Source organism: Anguilla rostrata, chromosome 17 (assembly GCF_018555375.3).
Source record: "Anguilla rostrata isolate EN2019 chromosome 17, ASM1855537v3, whole genome shotgun sequence".
Lineage (NCBI taxonomy): Eukaryota > Metazoa > Chordata > Actinopteri > Anguilliformes > Anguillidae > Anguilla > Anguilla rostrata.
The window spans coordinates 23077726-23098984 of record NC_057949.1 but is presented as its reverse complement, the minus strand read 5'-3'; the positions used below and the strand labels follow the sequence as shown (position 1 = coordinate 23098984).

At 41.5% G+C, this 21259-nt stretch overlaps 1 protein-coding gene across 1 annotated transcript; it reads left to right on the top strand.

The window, feature by feature from the left end:
* The first annotated feature begins 481 nt into the window (after positions 1–481).
* LOC135243622 (transmembrane protein 235-like) lies at positions 482–16566 on the top strand. Its single transcript, XM_064315578.1, has 4 exons — positions 482–1620; positions 3858–3938; positions 6104–6241; positions 15418–16566. Exons 1-4 carry the CDS (start codon positions 1413–1415, stop codon positions 15663–15665), a joined length of 675 nt encoding a protein of 224 aa, XP_064171648.1. The 5' UTR covers positions 482–1412; the 3' UTR covers positions 15666–16566.
* Positions 16567–21259: the final 4693 nt, after the last annotated feature.

Here is a 21259-nt window from a genome sequence, read left to right as displayed (position 1 = left end):
GTATGTCTGTGGCCGTATAGGGAGGAGTCGCTATAAATGTAACGATTTTTGGATTTTGCTGATTTACACAGAAAACACAGCCTGGCATTGTGAGATTTTACTTCAAACCGCTTTTACATGTCACTAGGCATTACGCGTTTCAATTACGTCCGATGCAGTCGGATACAATTTAATCCAAGAACAAGAACAAGCTGTCCGATGAACATTCGTTCGATTTAATATAATTGTAACAGAGGGTCGGAATATTGGTTACAGTAAATGAAAACTTCCCCATAATGTGCATAATGGTGTTTTGTCTGTGTTTACTAGTGTTAATCAAGGAAACGCGTGAGACCAGTCACATCCTCAGATTATGAAGTAATGGGCTTTAATTATGAAAAAAGACCTTACACACACGTTGACGCACAAGCAACGCTGTGACTTACCGTGAAGTGAGTTGTAACGTCCAAATCGACGAGGAAAGCTGATTTGTTTGTTTTACAAAGCAAATCGCCTACTATACAGGCCAATCTGGTGTGTACCTATCATACATGCCTGTGATCAGGTCCCTGTTTCTTTTCCATTTATCACTTGGAGCATCCAGAAGATGATGCTATATCAACGCAGCAAGCAAATTATCTGAACTAATTTGACATTAAACACTGAACTAACTTTCAAAGTCAAACACGTTGAGTACAATTATTTTCTTTAACAAATATCAAACACCATTTAAAATGCATAGGTCTCCCCAAAATGACACTATATGTAAATGGTTTACACCATCTAGTGTCCCTAATCTCCAAATCTGAAGCCTTCTCTATGACCTTCCTGGGTAGCAACCTCTCGTCTTCTTTTTAAATGGCATTCTGTAATCATAAAACAGCACTCCGAGACGGCGTAACTGTAACAGCTGATACATTTATACAGACGGGGATATCATGTTTCGGCCACCTAGTAAACAATTGTGCGCATACAAACCCGAGATGCCTGCTGTAACAGCAATGTACAAAAAGTTACTGACCGTGTTACATTTATGATACTTTACATTTATAGCGTCTCTCCCCTACTTTCTAACAGTAGGTCTGCAGTGTGTTTAAATTGTCTCCGCCTATGTGCGTAATAGTGAAGTCGAGGAGAGCGCACAATGCGACTTCACTTCAGACAGACGACCCTGCACACAGTATTCTATTTGCGCGTACTGAGTTGACTGCTGGAAGAAACGACGATCACACGATCCCGTTCGCACTCGTTCCAAACAGCACAGCGATTTCTGGACAAAATCTTATTTTGCAAAGGCAGGTGCCAAACGTGCTGAGGACGGAGGACTCAACTGCGCAGAACGCTGTTCTTCGGCTCCAATCACGTAACCGGATAATATTGCTTAACTGTTTTTTAAAGAGCGGGCCAATTTGAATGACACGTATTAATTGTTTATGGATGAACTAGTAAGAACACGTAAAGAATTAAGGATGAACTTCGGAACAGTGGTCGTCATTGCTGGATTCTCCGGGGTATTCAGCTTCGGTTTCCTGGCTGCAGCTATCGGCAGCGATTATTGGTACATCATAAAGGTGAACCAAGAGAATATCACTAACTCTGAGGACCTGGATTCTCACTCTGGGCTATGGAGAATAAATGAAGGTATGGGTGGAGCTTTAAATTGTTTAATTCCGTGATATGCTAAGTGACGCGTAAGCCTTATACAAACATACCGTGCTTTAAAAACATGTTACTATATTTCCACAGGAAAAGTATTCATTTGATTTAAATTGGACAATGCTTGACTATGCATAGGCCTGCGTGTCAGCGAGCGATCGAACGAAAGAGACTTACATTGTAAAATAAGTTATTTGGCTGTAGTAAGAACATGAACTGCCATGTAACTGTGTAACACACAGTGTCTAGTTGACAATTGTATTACGTTCGCTTTCTAGTCGGTTAATTTCTCATATCTGTTTTGGAGAGTGGAGCTCTGCAATTATTCCCTCTTTCTACAAATAAGAAAAGCGTTCCAACAATAATTATACCTGTTGCAAGGTGAAATGCGACCTTGTGGAGCAGGCAGAAATTATTTCCTTAGACAGATGATCATTACCCTTTTCATAAAATGGAACGGAGGGTTAGCAGGTTAACAGTATCCATATGGCGAACGCGACAGCCGCTAATTGGAGCCTTGTCTCGGTTTTCAGTGATGCACGAAAAATATGGAATGAAAGGCTTTCAGAGAGTCGCCGGCCATTCAGGGGACACAAACCTGCTCTGATAAGGCGTTTAAGGAGCTGACGTATAGGCGACCTGAAGTGAGAAACATCGGACATTTCTCATAGGCTACATTTGCTGCGTAATTTACTTCAAACAGCTCTAACATGTCAGTACTCGACAGCCGTCAACACCATCTAGTATCTCTCATCTCCAAATCTGAAGCTCTCTCCATGACCTCCCTGGGTACCAACCCTCTCATTTTCTCTTTAGTTGGTATTCTGTATACATATAGCAGCAAAAAGCACATTGTTTGTTATGGATGTGGCATAACAGCTGTTATTACATTTATACAGACAGGGGACATCATGTTTTGTTTGGTCACCTAGCCTCCAATTCCTGCTAGAAAATACAACGAAAATCATACAAACTTTTCAAGGACTGATAACTTTTTAAAAAATATATATGGTTTGGTTTATTATAAATAAATAAAAAATCCTTATATTCAAAATTACTTCAGGGACAGATTTCTACTTTTTTTTTTTTTTTTTTTTTTAAATATTTCCGGTAAAGGATATTAAATTGATCCGTTCCTTTGGGAAGTGGTAGAAGACAGAATTTCACATGTACAAAGCTGACATGTCTACATTACATTTATGGCGATTCTTCCCCTACCTTATGTTGAACAATATACTTTATTTTTAGAAAAATGAATGTCTTCAAAAGTTTTTCTCGGACCTGGTTATGTTAGACCCGATTTGTATTAGTTTGCAGGTTTTGCAACAAAGTGCAAAGTCAGGAAGAGCATTAAGCCTTACATCAATTTACTTAAACCATTAAATCAACACTTAGGAGTGCTTTTGAGACAAATTGCTGACAATGCTTGTGTGAGTAATATAGTAAATTAAAACAGTTTCTTTCCTCAGTTAGATTAAACTACAGTTATTTCTGCCCTAAATAAAATAAATAAACAAAGTATTTTAACATATCAAAATGGCATGCACAAAACCAGGTCTGTAAGGGCTTCATTGGCATTTAGGAAAATTAGACACCATAAAATTGTCTTGATGTAGCAAACAAAACCCCTTGCCTAGTCATGAAGTGTTTCATCCCTTCATCTTGGCAGATTGGACTTTATTTCCTCACATAAATATGGCCATATAAAATAAAATTGTTGTTTATTTTACCATTATTATAATGGCATCCTGCAGTTTGGTAAGCTTGTGAGCAGAACTGTGGAATTTTCCCCCTTCTCTCATCAATGCTGAGGCTGGGAGATTTTTCTTGCATTGTTTCACAATGTGCACACGTGTTCATGTATATACAATATCAATCTGGCTATTTCTAGGCATTTAAGCCCTTAATAGTTGTTAATAGACAATTGGTTCATTTTTGCCAAGACCATGATTTAATTATTTGGGAAGGGAAAGAGCGGCATCGTCAGAGCCCTGTTTAAGTATGTGCAGTGCCCTAAACCCTGGTGTCTGTTTCATAGCCTTTTAAACACGTCCGGGCCCCATCCTGCCGCCATTATCATGACTGCACACATGATTCCTCTCTGATATGAACAGATAGCATTGGCCTCCTTCAGATTCCCAAGGTCTTCTCTCTTTGTGTGTGCGATGGAGTTTATGAGGATGCTATGCGGTCTCCGTGTTTTGTCTCCATCTTGACTGCAGGTAAAAATTCCAGTTCCCATTTCATCCATCCTTTCACCGAGGACACCTCCAGCTACTCGGAGCCTGAAAGGCATCTACTCAGTGAGTGCTTTGCACACCCTCTACTCTCGATTTGTTTTGTTTCTTTCCTCCTGTGACATCAATTCACGGATAAATAAGTTTGACGAAAGCACGGCAGCTCTACCGGATCAAAAATAAGCGAGCCTGCTTCACAAAAGGAGCACCTCCATCGCGGGGCATCGCGGCGAACGCAGAGTTCAACAGCGGTGCGAGTTTTGTCCCATTAGCTCTGGGGCTGCTAAGAGAGGCTCGCAAATTGAGCCTAAGTAAGCATGTGGGAGGTGTGTGTGCGCCAGTTGGTCAGTGATGGATACAGGCAGATAATTGCCCTGCCATTTCCAGGACACAGCCCTTTCCAAATGACAAAAAATTGCGAAAGGTAATTTTTTTTATTGCAAAAAATATATATTAAAAAATTGGGTTTGTCTGAGCTCTAAGGAACTACAGCGCCTTCTTTCTGCACTAACTGTTGCAAGGGAACAATGGGGGGAGATGCAAAAACAGTGAGAGCTCTTGCGTTCACCTTGTGACACTGAAGGACCCAGTGTTCACTCTCATCTTCTTCCAGTGATAACTGAGCCCAGCTGGAACAGTATGGGACATTGAGCCTCTTGCTGCTGGAATACCCTGGACCAGAGTTAGATCCACATCGCAAGCGGTGGTCCTATAATGTTTGAGCTCTTGAGCGAGCTGCTTAACCTGGATCGCTTCAGTAAATATCCAGCGGTATCAACTCATAAATAATGTGATCTCTGCTGAATAAAATGTTCAAAGAAACCAAAACCAACTGCCACACAGAGAATTGGACACTAGAAAGCTTTTGCCTGTTCCAGCGGCGTCTTGGTTTTGGCTTCACCCCTTTTCCACTGGTGTCCCTTCGCCCCTTTCTCCACAGATAAACAGCTCTAAACCTCTGGAACTGATATTGTCGTGAATTCGATAAAAAATAATTATGTTTGTTGATACAAACCCTGCACCGGTCTTTATTCTTCACACATTAGATCCGAGCGAAGGTGACACAGAAGTAGCCCACCTCTAGTTTTGGTCCTGTGTTTTGGAACATGCTGTCCCCTCAGTACCTGTAGACCATGAACAGCATCAGCTCCACTTACAGGCATAGCAGCAGCTGAAGCTCATTGCGTTTCACGGATACCATGTGACTTCAAGGTGTTGTGGCTTTAAGGATTGGTTTCTGTTATGCCTTTCGATAGTTTCGTCTTGGTTCTTGTTTTATGGTCTCATTTGGTGAATTGTTTTGTTTTTTTTAGTTGAACTCAAAGACTGAATAGAAGGTGGTAAGCTCAGTGTTTTTTTGTTTGTTTGTTTTGTGAGTTTGCCTTGTCCATTCACCATGTGACAAAGTGGCCACTCCAGCACTGCGCCACAACATATACACACAAACGAAATGTCTGGAAGACCCTCCGCCTTCTGCAACATTTAAAAACTAACTACAGTGTGCTCACATTATCCTGCCTGCTTTAATAACCTCCCCTCCAGTCTTTCTTAGAAGCACTGCCTGTGCTCAGAGTAATCACATTGCATAAATCAAAACAGAGAGAGCCCAAACTCGCACAGGGGAGGCAACCTGGCGCTATTTGGTTTTGTCAGCTTGGGGGGTGAGGGGGTGGGGGGGGGGGGGTGGGGGGTGGGTAATTAAGCTTTCGGTGATTCAATTAGTGGCTGTAATCACGGATGAAGCATTGAACAGACGTACCAGACGGCACGAAGAGTTGGGAATTCACAAATGCAAGGGAAAGCGTGAAGTAAGTGACCAGGGAGGGGGGAGTGAAATGCCAGCTTCAAACTGCACGGCATACGTGCATCGAATGGAAGAAGTGAACTGCACCCGGGAGACATTTAAAACAGACCGTGGCAGTAAAACTAAATCAATTTTTTATCTTGCAGCAGATATACACAATATAAATTAAGAAAAACACAACAACAAGCAAATTCCCTCACACCAAATTTTAAGTTCTATAGTGTATTATGCATTCGTATGGTTGAGAACTTTGTATTTATGCTTGTACGTGTGTGTTTGAATACTGTGTGTGCGTGTCTGTGTCTGTGTGTGTGTTAGTATGCTTGGATACTGTGTCGGAGTGTGTTTCAGGATTTGACCTCAAATGATCCCTCTGTGTTTGTACACGTTATGACTGTGTGACTCTGCTCTCTGGCACCCCCTGCAGGTATGCACAAGGTGATCGTCATCCTGCTGCCGCTCAGCCTGGTGCTGCTGGTGTTCGGGGGGATCTGCGGCCTCGTCAGCTCCCTGGCCCACAACCGCAGGATGCTCATCACCTCCGCCTCCTACTTCCTGTTTTGCAGTAAGTCATCCGGCCAAGATCACCGTCGCGCGCGAAGGCTTGAGCTGGGCGCAGACTTGTAGTCCATGCCTTGATTTATGTTTTTATTCAGCTTTCAAAATCCTTTTTTTTCCCCATTTACTACTGCATGAGATTCATGTATTACTCAGGGGTGTTTAGAACACTGTTGTTGCCCCTCTGTGTGGAACGGTTGATTCTTTGTAAGCTGGTACCAGTGCACCTGCAGTCTTTTCCGCTCACGAAAATATATGCATGGAACACATGCCCATTATTCCTCTAGCATTTGTTGACTGGTCAAAGAATGCATTAAAATGCACGTGCAGGAATGCCCATCTGTCCCAGCTTGCGTGGATGTGAGGAGAAATGGGTTTATCTGCGCAAGTCTTGTAGACAAAGAACAGCTTGTGTGGAAATGGGCTCTTTCATCCCTCCAGTAGTCATTTTCTCCAGCACAACATAAAAATAAAGAGCTCTGTATTACCCTGGTAAAAAGGAACACGAAAACTACAATTTTCTGAAATTATCACAAAACAGTTCCGACCCTGCTTACTGACTGAGTTTGGAATTAAAGATTTTAATCCTTTTTTACTTTTGGGCTGCAGGGATGGAATACTCCCTCCCAGAGGCCTAAGGCCAAGAATTCTGATGGAAAATATCCTAGTGTTTTGGCTGATCGATCCTGCAAAGCAAACGTTTACCTGTCTCTCAGGAAGTTTTCCTGCCATCTCTATGCAAGTTAACACACCAATGGACACACACATCAGTGGCGCCCTCTAGCTGGTCAACCAGGCACCCTACAGCAGGGTTGAGGTCAATTTCATTTAAATTCAGACTCTTCAGCAAATGAACTGAATTGAAGTTCAAAATTCCCATATTGTTCTATGGGAAATTGGTACAAACAAAGGCCCATGACGAGCTGTCTGCTGAGGTGCGGAGGCCTGTTGTGCTAGTGCTCGTACAGTGCTAGTGTAGATCTGAAGTCTAGTGCTCGTACAGTGCTAGTGTAGATCTGAAGTCTAGTGCTCGTACAGTGCTAGTGTAGATCTGAAGTCTAGTGCTCGTACAGTGCTAGTGTAGATCTGAAGTCTAGTGCTCGTACAGTGCTAGCGTAGATCTGAAGTCTAGTGTTGGAGCAGTGCTGGTGTAGATTGCACAAAGGCGTGTTGTCTGCGGATATTGCTCCACTAAAAGAGGTGAGATTTCTGCCTTTCACAGAGGGAACTGCAGGTACGAGAGTGAAAATGAAGATAGCGGTAGTGTCTGGGAAGTCAGTTATAGGTTTGTGGCTCGTGGAATCAGGGTCATATCTTTGAACCTGCGAGAAAGAAGGGAACCTAAATCAAAAGGAAATAATGGCCTTCTCCATGGTGACCTCAACATGGATTCTGTTTGTTCAGGGAAGAAATCCATGCTCATCTGGTTTCAGTAAGGCTCGCCGCTGCAGTTCACATAAATGCTTTTGTTGGGTAGATCACGTGTGGTGATGCTGCCCTTTTTCTGTGCAACATGACTGTTAATAGAAAATAGAGGTAAAATGACTGCCAGCGTGCCCACTGAATAAGACTGATGAAAAAAAACCCATGCTGTACGCCCCCAAGCTCCTGAGGCTCATTGTCTCAGTCTGTCATACGTGCTACAGGCACTCCTGCAGACTTTAACCGGAGACCCCAACGTGCAGACCCACCTCACACACCTACCTCTGCCATCACAGTCTTGCATGTTCACCCTCCTACTGGAATCTTCTATTTTCATAGCGACGCATCCTTTCTTTCGGCAGACAGGAAGTGAACGACAGGGAACTCCATTTGTGTTGAACTGCGTGGCAAGAGCGGAACACTGTGCTCACATGACACCGGATGAGCTGCCAGACATCACTTGCTTTCAGAAAGCAGCAGAAAGAACAAGAAAGGCTCGATGTGTGGCCTTTGTGTGGCCTCAATCGGCTCACAGCCAGGCCATCTGGTAAAATTATTAAACGGGGGAAAGCATTAATTGTGACATTCTCATTGATATGAAAGTTCTGTTTTCCCAATCTAAGTGTCCTCTTTGCAAAAATAAAGTTTATTTTTATAGTATATATACAGTATATTTGTATCTTCGTTGTATCATGATTGACCCCAAAGAGTTAATTTCGTCTTGTACAATATAAAAGATTTTGATCAAAAATCCAGCTGATATTAAAATATATACAAAATACTTTCTGTACATAATTTCAAACACTACAATTCAGGTTACAATCCTTTTGCTCATTGCAATAATTAGATCATCTAAAAAATAAGATAAATATAAATAAAATTAATGAGACTGTCATCTTGTTTTGATTAGACCAACTTTCTTGCAATGCAATGTACCTCATTCATCAGCAGTGATAAAATTCCAATGCTGTAAGTATCTAATGTTTTGCTGCCATGGTACATTTTTGCATGATGTATCTCTCTCACTTAACAGCTATTTTCAGTTTGCCTTTCAATAATCCCAAAATGATCAATGTGGCATTTTGTGCCAAGAGGTTTGTAGAATTGAAACTTATGTGAAGTCAATGAGTCTAAGCAATCATAAAAATCTAAATGGCTCTCTCCAGTCCACAGCAGGATCAATACCTAACAAATAAGGGTGTTATTTATAAATGTCTACAAATATTACAGCATGTCTATAAAACTGGTGTTTCTGGCCAATGAGATGCTTTGTGGTTGCTGCTACATTCTTAATTAAGAGCACTGTGGGAGGCTGGGGTGGGGTAGAGTGGGTTGTGGGAGATTTGGGTGGGGTAGAGTGGGGTGCGGGAGATTGGGGTGGGGTAGAGTGGGTTGTGGGAGACTGGGGTGGGGTAGAGTGGGTGCGGGAGATTGGGGTGGGGTAGAGTGGGGTGCGGGAGATTGGGGTGGCGTAGAGTGGGGTGCGGGAGACTGGGGTGGGGTAGAGTGGGGTGCAGGAGACTGGGGTGGGGTAGAGTGAGGTGCGGGAGACTGGGATTGAATAGGGTGGGGTCAGAGAGTAGGGAGAGAATTACTGAGGTGTGGTAGTGTGAGGCATGGATGTGGCTACCTTTCTTCCTCCTTCCGCCTGTGAAGTGTATTTGTGTGGACTGAAACGTCCTCAACTAGCCTCCCTCATGGTGTAATTTCCATAAATTTCCATAAATGACCATATCTCAAACAGAAGCTCATTATGGGCTTTTACACATTACAGATGTGCTTATTTTGTTTGGGAACAACATCAAAGCAGCTACCACTGAGTTTCTGTTCCAGAAACAAAAAAAGTCTGATAAAAAAATCTGAAAAACTACTGGTGATAAAATACCTACAGAAAAATGTGATCCCCCCATCTACCCTATGTCTAGCAATTTAACACCCTTGGCTCTTTATGTCTTCCCAAAATCCGTTCTTCACTTGCAGGAAAGATTTTCTACAGTGATAATTGAAGGAACTGATGTGACTGAAACACAATTACTGCAGTGACTGAGATAACAAGAGCAGCGACAAGGAAACGTCACTGGAACTGAAAGTCATGTTGTGTATACAATAGTGCCTCAAGACTTGTTCCTGATAATTTTTTTTTTCTTTCCCAAAAAAGGCTTTTAGAAAGCCTTCTTTACACTCACTCACTTGCTAGATGGATGGTGAACAGTAGCCTTTGTGATTTTTTTTTTTTTTAATTTTATTTGGATGTGCATTAGATGTTTTAGATAGCAGCTGCAGTTGTATGCTAAAGTTTTGGCATAAAAAGGGCCCAGTGTCATCAAAACTGCAGTATTGAACATACATTGATTGATCTCATCGATTGGTCAGGCACACCAGTGGTAGAGGACGCTCATGTTGAAAAGGGTGTCATGACTATGGAAGATATGGTGGTAGATATTTGAGGTTACCAGGTTTGTTTTGACTCTACATGTACTGGGGCTCTTTTAGGTCAGGTCAGTCCAATCATGAATGCCAGCAAGTACCAAGCCATTTTGCCCAAAAAACCTATTGATGTGGAAGGGTGGGACATATTCACAAGGCATGAGAGTGTAAGAGTCTGGCCTAGGAATGGGGTAGAGTACGATTTGAGAAGGGGGCGAATTCAGAGTATGTTTTATAACAAGAGTCTACACACCCGACTCTGCCGTGACATGGTGAGAGAGACTATTTTTGTCTAATACTTTTGCCCAAGAACGACCAGCGTGCCTTCTGCTCATATTATCCCTATTTATGCATCCACAGATACGGCATGCTTCCGTTTGGAGCCAGCCGTCATCTTTCTTTGCCCCGACTGACCATATCACCGGACGGTAGCAAAGAGGAGATGAGACTAAAGCCTGCCTCACCCGCACAGTCAAACGTGACGTTGGAAAAGAACGTCTTTAAACCCGTTTTCACAATGGCTTTATCAGACTGATTTTGGCATGGCGGTTGATTATCAAGTGTTACCCCAAGCAGTTTCCTTGATTAATAGCCGTGCCTTTTATTCCTTTGGTTTTAGATGTATTCAGAAGCCGTTCATTATTAATCACTTATTCTGATATTGGCTGTAGCTCTGTATTAAGAGTCTGGATGAGCTTACATGCTGTGGGGTGCTGATATGTCGCGTAAAATCATCAGCACAGACACTCTGAGTCCCTTTAAGGCTGGTGATAAATCATTTGTAAAAGTAGAGAAGAATAACGACAGAATGCAACAGCCCTGATATTAGAGAAGCTTCCATTAAATGAAACTCTGGCTACTGTTGAGAAAAAAAAGTAGAAAAAAAGTCTCTCCTCCATGAACTTGCAGAAGATGTAAAATCATAATAGGTGAGTTGCTTTCAATGACTGGTCATGATCAGTCACATCAAAGGCTGTGCTAAAAGCTAACCGCACAGCTTCCGCAAAACCTCTTGTTATCCATCTCTTCAAGCCAATCACCGGCCATCCGAATCAGTCGCCAAACCAGTTGGATGCCCTTCCTTATAAGCATGCTAAAAAGTCTGTAATCTGTTCTTTGTGAAATAGCATTGTGTCTGAGTGAGCACTGTTTTCTCTAAATTTACTAAAGACAGGCAGAAAGCTAATTAGGTGGCTGTTAGAGCAGTAAATGGTGCTTTGCCATTTTTTGGTCAGTGAAATTACTTGAGCTTATTTCCAGGCCTGTGGGCATACACTGTTCTGCAGGCTGAGATTAATGGCATGAGAAAGGCATGGTAACGATCTGCCACCGTTCTCTGTAGCTTCCCATCTAGAATACTGATACCTGGTGGTTTATCATTGCTGACGGACAATATTTTTTTCCTCCTCTCCCACACTGGCTTCACCAAGTCCAGAAATACAGTGCTTCTCTTTCATGATCAAATCTTTTATGCAAGAATGCAATGGTTTACCATTCATTGTCAAGTCATTTCAGGCCTTAGTCTGTCCGCCATTGAAATGCTAATGTAAATAATTGAAACTGCAAAACATCTGATAAATGACCCACCAGGTTCAATGAAAGAGGGGGAAAAATTACTTCACACTACTCTGTGCAAAAAAACATAAGGTCTTCATTACCCACAGTAAGCGTGCAAGAAGCAGCATTGTAATGCTCTTCATCGTGGTATACTTGTGAGGGAGTTGGAGTTTTGGGAGACCAACCGTGACTGAACAGGGGGTTCTTTAAGCTATTAACCAGAGGTAAAATAGCCACAAAGTCTCAAGAGACAAGGGAAAGGAAAACAATACTCCTTAGGGAGAGTATCCCAAAGAAAAGCTCTACACAACCCACGTACTGGGTAAAAAAGAACTAAGGCTTAAGGAGTATGAAAATAAAACTGCCGGAGCAGAAAACGGGGCAACTCAAAGAAAACAGACCTCGAACCGAGGCTGAAAAAGTAAAACCCTAAAGAAAGAATACTGAGCTTAGATTGTGGCACTAACTTGTTGCCAACAATCTAAAAAGCTAAAGACTGTTGTGCTAATTTTATAGCCACAACAATCCACTATCGTACCTTTTTACCTTTTTACCTTTTTACCTTTTTACCTTTTTACCTTTTTACCTTTTTACCTTTTTACCTTTTTACCTTTTTACCTTTTTACCTTTTTACCTTTTTACCTTTTTACCTTTTTACCTCGCTTGACAGAATACCGGCTCTCGTGCAACATAAGTGACACTGAAGCAAAGCTTATCGGCTTGCTCAGGGTTTAAATAGAACACCAACAGGTGCAAATAGTAAAAGGAAATTTGCACGTGTATAATTCAATCAACTCAATGGCCGTAATAACTGAAGAAAAGGTGCATGAAAAACCAATGGCCGTAATAACTGAAGAAAAGGCGCAGAAGGAAAAGAAATGGTGGCATCAGCCAAAACCATGACAATACTAAGCAGTACACAAGGTTCTTGTTCTCCAGTCCTGAATGGAAACGTTTTGACACTTTGTCTGAAGGAAGCTTTAGGCTACGCTCCAATGCTTTTTCATGCTTTATAAAAGGGGTAAGCAAGTGTGCCACAGAAAATAATAAAACGCTACGGGAACTGAGGTCTGAGAGGGTTTGGCTGAAATGGGCAGATGAGAGAAAGCACAGCTTAGGTACAGTTTGTCAATTTAGTGGTCCTTTTCGTTTTTTATAATTCATTTTAAAATTCCCATGATTTCAAGCTCTGATGCAAGAACGTGCGAAAACTGAAATGGTCATAATAGTTTTACAAAACAGTATTTATTCTTTGTGATTATCTGTTATCATCGTAAATATATACATATTTTTTTTTTACCGTGCTCTTTGTTTAGATCTGTGATACCCTGATCTAAGGTGACTGACATTTTTTATGTCACTGAATTTATTTAGCTGAGTGCGCATGGAGGCACTTGCTCTGTAACTTACTCCAACGCAACACCAGGGATGCACTCTGAATCTCAGCCTTCAGCCTTCTGGCTGCTTTTAACTCAGATCCCTGATCACTACAGCGAACACTATGTCTGCCGTAGTAATTTGAAATACATTTTGTTTAATAGTCGAACGGTAGCTTTGTAATTTCGTTCTGCTCTGTCGAAGCCAAGCTTCCCATACGCAGCGTGGAGGATGCAAATGATTAAATGGAGCAATAGGACAGATTTGGATTATGGATTTTATTTATGGTTTGATATAGTAGACGCATAATGATGCAGGGGGGAAAAAAATGGCCAAATTCCATTTCAGTAATAGAAACGTTCCTCTATTCCTATTTTTTCCACACTGTTTTATTGTGTGTTTGGGGCGTTTTAAGTACCCCTGCTGAGTTTTAATATCTCTATACCTCTTTATTATGACCAGCACTGTTCATATCCCCCCTCCCCACCCCACTGTTAAACCTGCCTGCAGCTCAGAGCACTGGGCCGATCTCCAGTATCAGACGCCATCTGCACGCGAGAAGAGAGAGGAACTCGTGAGCCGTTGTTTACATTGCGTGACGTTCATTCGGCGGACGCCGTCGCTCAGAACAGCTTGCACTGCACGGCAACACTCACCAGAGTTATGAGCGGCGTAAGCAACGTTGCCACACCCGGCTAGCAAATGCTCCTGTGAGTGCACCATCAATAAAACGCGAACAGTAAGTTATCTCGTGCCATTCTGGAAGCGTAATACGAATCAGATTCATACGCCCAGCGTCCTCACACAGCGCTGCGAAAATGACAGCCTCCTCCCAGTTCATTTCCTGTTGACTTTGAATCAAAATGATATGTGATTATCACATTAGTACCAGTAGGTGCTTTTTCCTGCAGGGAGATGAATTTTCTGGTGATTATTTATTTATTTATTTATTTTGAATAGATAATGGAAAAGTTGTAACTTTTTGCACTTCTGCTATACATGACCTTTTACCTATTTTTAGAAGGTATGTTATGATCAAATGTCTTTTGGAAAAATGTAAATCATTTCATAAGAAAATAGCACCTGGTATGAGGACAAGGACATGTTAGAGTATATTTCTTGATAACAGTACAACTTGCGATCTATTTTTATAAATTGAAGGCATGAGAAATGCCGTGGCATTTTGACAGCAGAAAGGAACCTGGAACCTGGACAATTCGGAATAAGACCTATTGTCTGTGGGGGTGGAGAAAGGTCTATTGTTTTATGTGAACTGGAGAAGGAATGTATGCCCTTAGCATCGTGGAGCTGCGCGTCAGTTGGAAGAGAGTTGAGATCGCGCTCTCTTTGCTGACCTCAGAGTGACGTGTTTACAGCACATTATCGCCGAGTCGGAGGGGCCAAAATGTCGGCTCTTTATTAGCCGCTCGCGTTCTGACAGAAGCACACAAACGCGCGGTAACAGACTGCGACCGTGGAAGCGGCGGGGAGCGGCTGCTCTGGGCTGATCTGGGGCGGATCAGTCCTGCGCCGATCGGGACGCTGCGAATTAGGAGCGGAGACGGATGGCCGGGCACAGCCGAAGATGCGAAGACGAGCAAATAAAGTTAAAGTGGAGGCCCACAGGCTTTGACTGAAGGGGAGTGATAGCTTCACAGGAGCCATGATTCAGCCAATAACAGGGTGACGTGCAGGAGCCTCAACAGCTGGTGAACTTCGGTAGACACTGATAGGATGGGGCACTCCACAGGGAGTTTGCATATTTGTGTTTTTCTTAAACCAGAAGGCTTAAAAAAAGCACAAAACTAGAATGAAGTTGGTTTGTGCATCTTCACATCAGGATTTTAAATTGAGGTTGGCAGTAATTGTGCTGCGTGCCTTGACTGATACTTCTGTGTGTGTGTGTGCGAACGAGTATGTGTGTGTGTGTGTACTGTGTGCTCCCTGACCATTCTAGCCTGTCTGCGGTGCAGGGTGTGGAAGATTGCTATGGGACGCCTTGGTATGGGAATGTTCTGATGCAGTTCTGTGTTGGTTTGGGAGCTGGTAACTCTGGTTGTAGGTTGTACGCAGGTTTCATTCTCAGCTGACTCCCTGCTGGTGCACAAAGTACTTAAACTTGAACTGCTTCACTGAATACCCAGCTGTTTAAAATGAGTGTATGTAAAGCCCTGTTACTCAAATCACGGCCCTGGAGGTCAAAGAAATATTTTCCACCCTCCCTTAAACTGGGAGTCAGGTGTGAATGCAGTCTGGCCAATATGTAGCACTAATTGTTCAGTTAATTACCTGGGGGAGAAGAAAACCAGGGTCGGATTTGGAAGAGCTCCTGTTCACTGCCTGTAGTGCGGTACTGCCAGTCTCAGAGGTGCCCTCTCTGTCCCATTGCGTTTTCCCCAGGTCTCTTCACCCTGTCCGGCGTGAGCCTCTACATCAGCTACTCCCAGCAGGCCTGGCAGGAGATGGAGAGGCAGCTGGGGGCGGAGCTGCTGGCCCCCGTGCAGGTGTCCTTCGGCTGGTCCCTGGGCCTGGCCTGGCTCTCCTACGGCCTGGAGGTGGCCGCCGGACTCCTGCTGCTGCTGGCGGCCCGCATGACCCATCCGCAGCTCAACGAGTTCACCACCACCACCACCATGGCCATGGCCTAGAGCCAGCACCTGAGCCAGGACCAGAGCCAGGACCAGAGCCGTCTGACTCCGCATCCTGGAGCTTTACTGCCTTATCACGGGCTACAAGGTCTCCTCAATAATGGAGATTATCTGACCTCATTCCCCCCCCTTCTGTCCATCTCTCTCTCTCTCTTTCACCTTTTCACTCTCTCTCTCTTTCTCTCTCTCGTTCCACAAAAACATGTCTTTGAGGGATGAGACCAAATATTCAGTGGCCATGTAAGATAATAATTTATTGTGTACACGAATACCAGAATGTATCATGAATGACGAAATGAAGGTTAGATTTTTTGTTTCTTTTTTCCATATTGGTGAAGAAGAGCCTAAGAACCCAGTATAAAAAAGCCAGGTGTTATTAATTTACCTGCCAACAGTGTGGACAAATGCAGACATCTGTGTGTGTGTGTGTGTGTGTGTGTGTGAGAGAGTGAATGCAGGCCTCTGTGTATGTGTAAGTGAGTGAATGCAGATCTGTGCACATGTGAGTAAGTGAATATAAATGTGTGTGTGTGTGTGTGTGTGTGTGTGTGGGTACGTGCAGATCCCTATGTATGTAATAAATTCAGCTATCTGTTGTAAGCAGTTATTCATACAGAAGTTTTTTTTATTCTGTACAATTTAATTTATGCTCTTAGACAGACATGACACTCTGATGATTGTAAGTGCAATAGATATATTTAATGTGCAGGAGATTTAATCTGAGTGATAATTCCATGGTTACTCAAACAGTCATTGCCAAAGATTCCATCTGGTCTGCCTTTGTTAGGAGGAGTAGATTTGAGGCAATTCAGTACAACTTGTGAATGTGGTTACTTGCTGGTTATGATACTGTTTGAACTGCACAGTTGTTGGTGCTGAAATAAACTGTGAATCAATCTCATGTTATTCAAAGTTACTTCTACCTCTCTTTAAATGTGTACGCATAATTTCTAATGAAACCTGTCAAAAAAATGAGCAGTTCTAAGTTCTTCAGTTCAAATTCACCAAGCCAGTGACCCACTGAATGAGCAAATGTAATTTCTGCTTGATCCACCCCTTATATAAATACAGCCTGACATGTTCACCTGTAAAAACGTGTTATTTAGTTTCACATATTTCAAATGAATTACGTAACTAGTTTAATGTCTGTTGAAGTCGTGTAATATACAGAATTTATCCTCACGTTCTATCTCAGCCCCTCCAGACCCAGTTATGATGCAAACGGCCAGCTCTAAAAAAAAAAAGTTGGAAGCAGGAGTCTCTCGCTTCTGTTCTGCTCTCATATCGGCTAATTTATGGTCTGCAATGCTTGTGATCTCGTCCACTCTGCAGTTTTTATGGGTCATTCATTCTGGGGGAATTGGACCTTGAAAAGAAAATAAGCTTGGCGCATAGGAAAGTGTGGGAACCCAGGGCTACGCTGGAGCCGATGCTACCGAACGGAGCTGAAACTCACTGGCTGTTCCACTAACTGGAAATCCTTTTATTTTGAATTATTTATCCCGTATTCATGCAGGTTGTAACTGGAAATTCTTTTATTTTGAATTATTTATCCCGTATTCATGCAGGTTGTTCTCCTGTCCTCAGGACAGACACGGGGCCGTGACTCCTCACTTTGTGACTGCCTCGCTTAGAGTTTGAAACGCAGTCTGCGGTTGCAGTGCTGAACCAGTGACCAGGAGCTAAAATTCCCACAGGTTCTCACAGCACATCCTCATTGGCCCTTCATGGTCTGACTGGCATGTTTATGGGCACCTACACTAATTACCATTACACTACTACTACCATAAATATCAATAATAATAATACTAATAATAATTATAATTATGAATTATATTGTGAGAAAAACAGTAGTATTTGTAGTAAAAATGGATTGCATTTATCGAGCAAATTTCATATTACTGTATATAATTTAATAACACTTTATACTGAAGTGGATATGACTCACCTCAACATAGCCAATGCATAGCAACCATTTTACTGATGCATAGCAGCCATTTTCCGGCAGAATGCTTAAATTGAGATTGAGAGTAAGGATTGCTCCAAATAATTACGTTATGGGATGAATGTAGGGCTGAAACAGTTAGGCCGAAGCAGGCAGCCGCACAAACATCTCTCATATTCAGCAGTGCAGCAGACAGCATAGTTATGAATTGTCCTTATGCAAGGATGCATCTCTGTGTTCATAGGTGAACTGTGCCTGTGACCCATGCTGTGTTCAAATGGTAACAGATACAACACGTTATGCTAATTATTGTGTGCCATACAAATGCTTTGTACGTTTAAAATGAATCTTACAATCGTTAATTTGCAATGGTTTGTTTTTATTTTTGTTTCAGAAAAAACTGCAAAATAAAAAGGTAATGAAGTAGGTTTGTAATTACATTGGCGCTTATTATTAATTATGGGGGGGAATTTTTTTTTTTTTAATTTCATTTACAGCTATCCCCGCCGTTCACCAAATGCACGCTGAGATAGGCTCCAGCAATCCCCCCGTGACCCTGCCCAGGATAAGCGGGTATAGATCACGGATGGATGGATAGATGGATGGATTCATTTAAAGCTGTAATTTGCATAATCATTGCATTATGTATAATTGGGGCAGAAAATTAATTTCTCATTCTCCAGGATAAGTCCATTCTTATTTGAGCATGAATCAAATAATCCTTGGATCTGTGTTCTCCTAGAACGTCCTGATGTGCCTTTCTAAAACCTGTTGCTCTGTAATTTCTTTTCTATACTGGGAAGTACTTTGTGTTGTGACTGCTGATTTGAGCTCCGTTGTTTAATAGTGCTGACAGGAAATGGTTTCTGGGCACTGCCTGGTGTGCTGCTAAGTGTACTTTGGTCCGGTGTGTATTTTTTCTCATTTGAAATGTCCATCTCTTCATTTGTTACATGTTAGTAGTTAATATTTGTGGAGTATCAATCAATTTCCAGGTTCCTGGTGAGTCCTGGCCTTCAGATTCAGGACCACTATTACCTCACACCATCTGTGCATGTGTACGTTTGTGTGCGAGCGTGCGTGCGTGCGTGCGTGTGTATGTGTATGTGTGTGCGTGCACGTGCATGTGTTTGTGTGTGAAAATCACAGGAATTTTACATGATACTATGTGAATTTATGTGAATATTATGTGCACGTGTGTGATAATATGGAAAACAATATTTCAGCATGATGCAATGACATTAAATGTAGACATGAAACCATATGACAGAGAATATGAAGCAGACTTTCATCATGTTAAAAATCAGTGTTTTTGATTTTTAATAAATCATTTTTCATGAAAACTCTATCAGTAGCAGGTGCAAACACTGGTAGAGTTGGTACTGATTGAGTATGTGAGCTGCCGTTTTGTCTAGTAGCCACAATCCCATAGTGTACCCTCATGAAAGCACTTTTGCTGAAATCCATTGTTATTTTTATATTTAGAATTTATACATTTTTCACTATTTAGACACCATAGTCCTTTACATTTTCTAATTTTCTGGTAAAATAGATTGGTCACCATAAATGTTTGAAAACAAATTGCAGTCAATTTATTTCTTCATGTAAACATTTTTCATGAAAAATCCCTCAAAGCAGATTAAATTCAGTTAATTGCTCCACATTTATTAAAAATAATAAATAATAATACATTATAATAATACATGGCATTCATTTCACTTCTTCGTGTTCATTAAATTTTCCTAATTGTGCATACATTTCAATTATAAGGACACATACTTAGAAATTTTGCATTTTTTTCCACTTTCTAGACATGAGATCATAGTCTTTTACATTTTCAGATTTTCTGGTAAAATTTCTGGTAAAATTTATGTTCACCATAAATGTCTAAAATGTAATTGTATGCATTTTTTTTCTTTGTATTTATTGAATGTTTCTCATGCTGTATCCATTCAAAGAACAAGAAACACATATGCAAAGAACTCATTTTCGGCCAAAAATGAAGTTACAGCCAGCATGGCCTCTGCACAGCAGATTTCAACTCAAAGTAAAAGCAGTTAATTCCAGAATAACATCAGTTTTGTGGCTGGCGTGAGCCAGAGCACAATGCAGTACAGCTATTCATGCAATTTGTTCAATTGCTGATTAAGCACTTGGTACAAGTTTATTATCTTGTGAAGTAAATGCATTAGAGTGACTGTACACACTTTTTAGCGATAACAATACAAAATTGATGGTAAATGGTAAATGGACTGCATTTATATTGAAACTACCTCACAAAGCACTTTACAACGAAGGCCTCTCATCCACATGAACACATAAACGGTGAAAGCAAGTCATGCAAGGTGCCAACCAGCTCGTCAGGAGCAATTGGGGTTAGGCGTCTTGCTCAAGGACACTTTGACACATTCAGAAGCCCGGGGATCGAACCGGTTGCCAGACAACCACTCTACCTTCTGTTCTAATGCCAATGTGCTGATGGCAGTAGTAGACCAATAAACCAGTGGCTGAAGATATTTTAAATGAAAAATATAATGCATAGCAAAATACATACAGTAAGGCAATTGTGTTACATCCAAAAAGGGGGAAAAATGAAACAAATATAAATGTCAGGACACTGATAATGAAAAGTCAATGAAAATAGAATAGACTGTAACTTTATATCCCAAAAGTGAAAAATACAAAAATGGTAAATTCATGGTTTTGTACACTGACAGATAAGTTGTCTTCATTCTACAACCATGATCAAAGAAATGAAAATGTATGTGAAGAATTATGATGAAAAATCTATTTCACTGGGAAAACAGCAATAGTTTCACATACAAGAATGTAAAAAAAAGCTAAATACCTACATTTTGGTGTTTGCATTCAGAATGATGAGAATTCATACATTTTCATATATGAAAAATGTTAAATATTCATATACATTTTTGTGTGAAAGGTTTGTGTGAAGTGCCCAAAATTCCCATTTGATCTTACGTCACTTTTCCCAATAGCCTGCATTGCAATAGACAGACAATAAAAAATTTCTGTGTTCCATTATTTGCACGTCAGGTTGGGCACCCCTCTCAATTCACAGGACCTGATTTTCTTAAAATAGCAGTTCCACTCAAATCTGCCACAATCAAATATTAACTATTACTACTTTCCAGAATCCAATTAACTGAAAACCTTTGAGAACAGTTTCAATGAGAAGTGAAAAGGTCAGGAATGGTTCTGAACTTTTATAATGACACATTTCCAGCAAGATGACTCCCTGCTGGTCTGCCAGGTCTGCATGAGAGGTGGCACATCAAAAAAGACTCGCCCAAACACGCCGGCGCAGTCCGTGATGGAGGGAAACAGGAAATGGAATGCGCTCTCCTCTGATTGGTGGGGCGGGGTGCTCACACTGATGTGAATTTTAAATGCACTCTGCTCATCTCACCATTCATTAGACTGAGACCACTGAAGCACACAGCAAAATCAGGAAAGCTTTGAATTTGGATATTGCAGACAGGACTCAGATAAACTCTACTAAGACTTAAGAACACTGATTAATTACTCAAACCTAGGTGACATTGTACCATGTAAGGCAGAGAATATGAACATGAGTACCTGAGTGCATTTTGACAAAACCTTGCTGTAATTACTGTATTTGACAAAAGAA

Bases quoted from the DNA above. Each gene is read 5' to 3' on its own strand.
- LOC135243622 (XM_064315578.1), top strand. From the start codon at position 1,413: ATGGATGAACTAGTAAGAACACGTAAAGAATTAAGGATGAACTTCGGA. The intron at 1,621-3,857 runs GTATGGGTGGAG...TCTTGACTGCAG, and splicing joins GCTATGGAGAATAAATGAAG to GTAAAAATTCCAGTTCCCAT. The intron at 6,242-15,417 runs GTAAGTCATCCG...CGTTTTCCCCAG, and splicing joins CTCCTACTTCCTGTTTTGCA to GTCTCTTCACCCTGTCCGGC.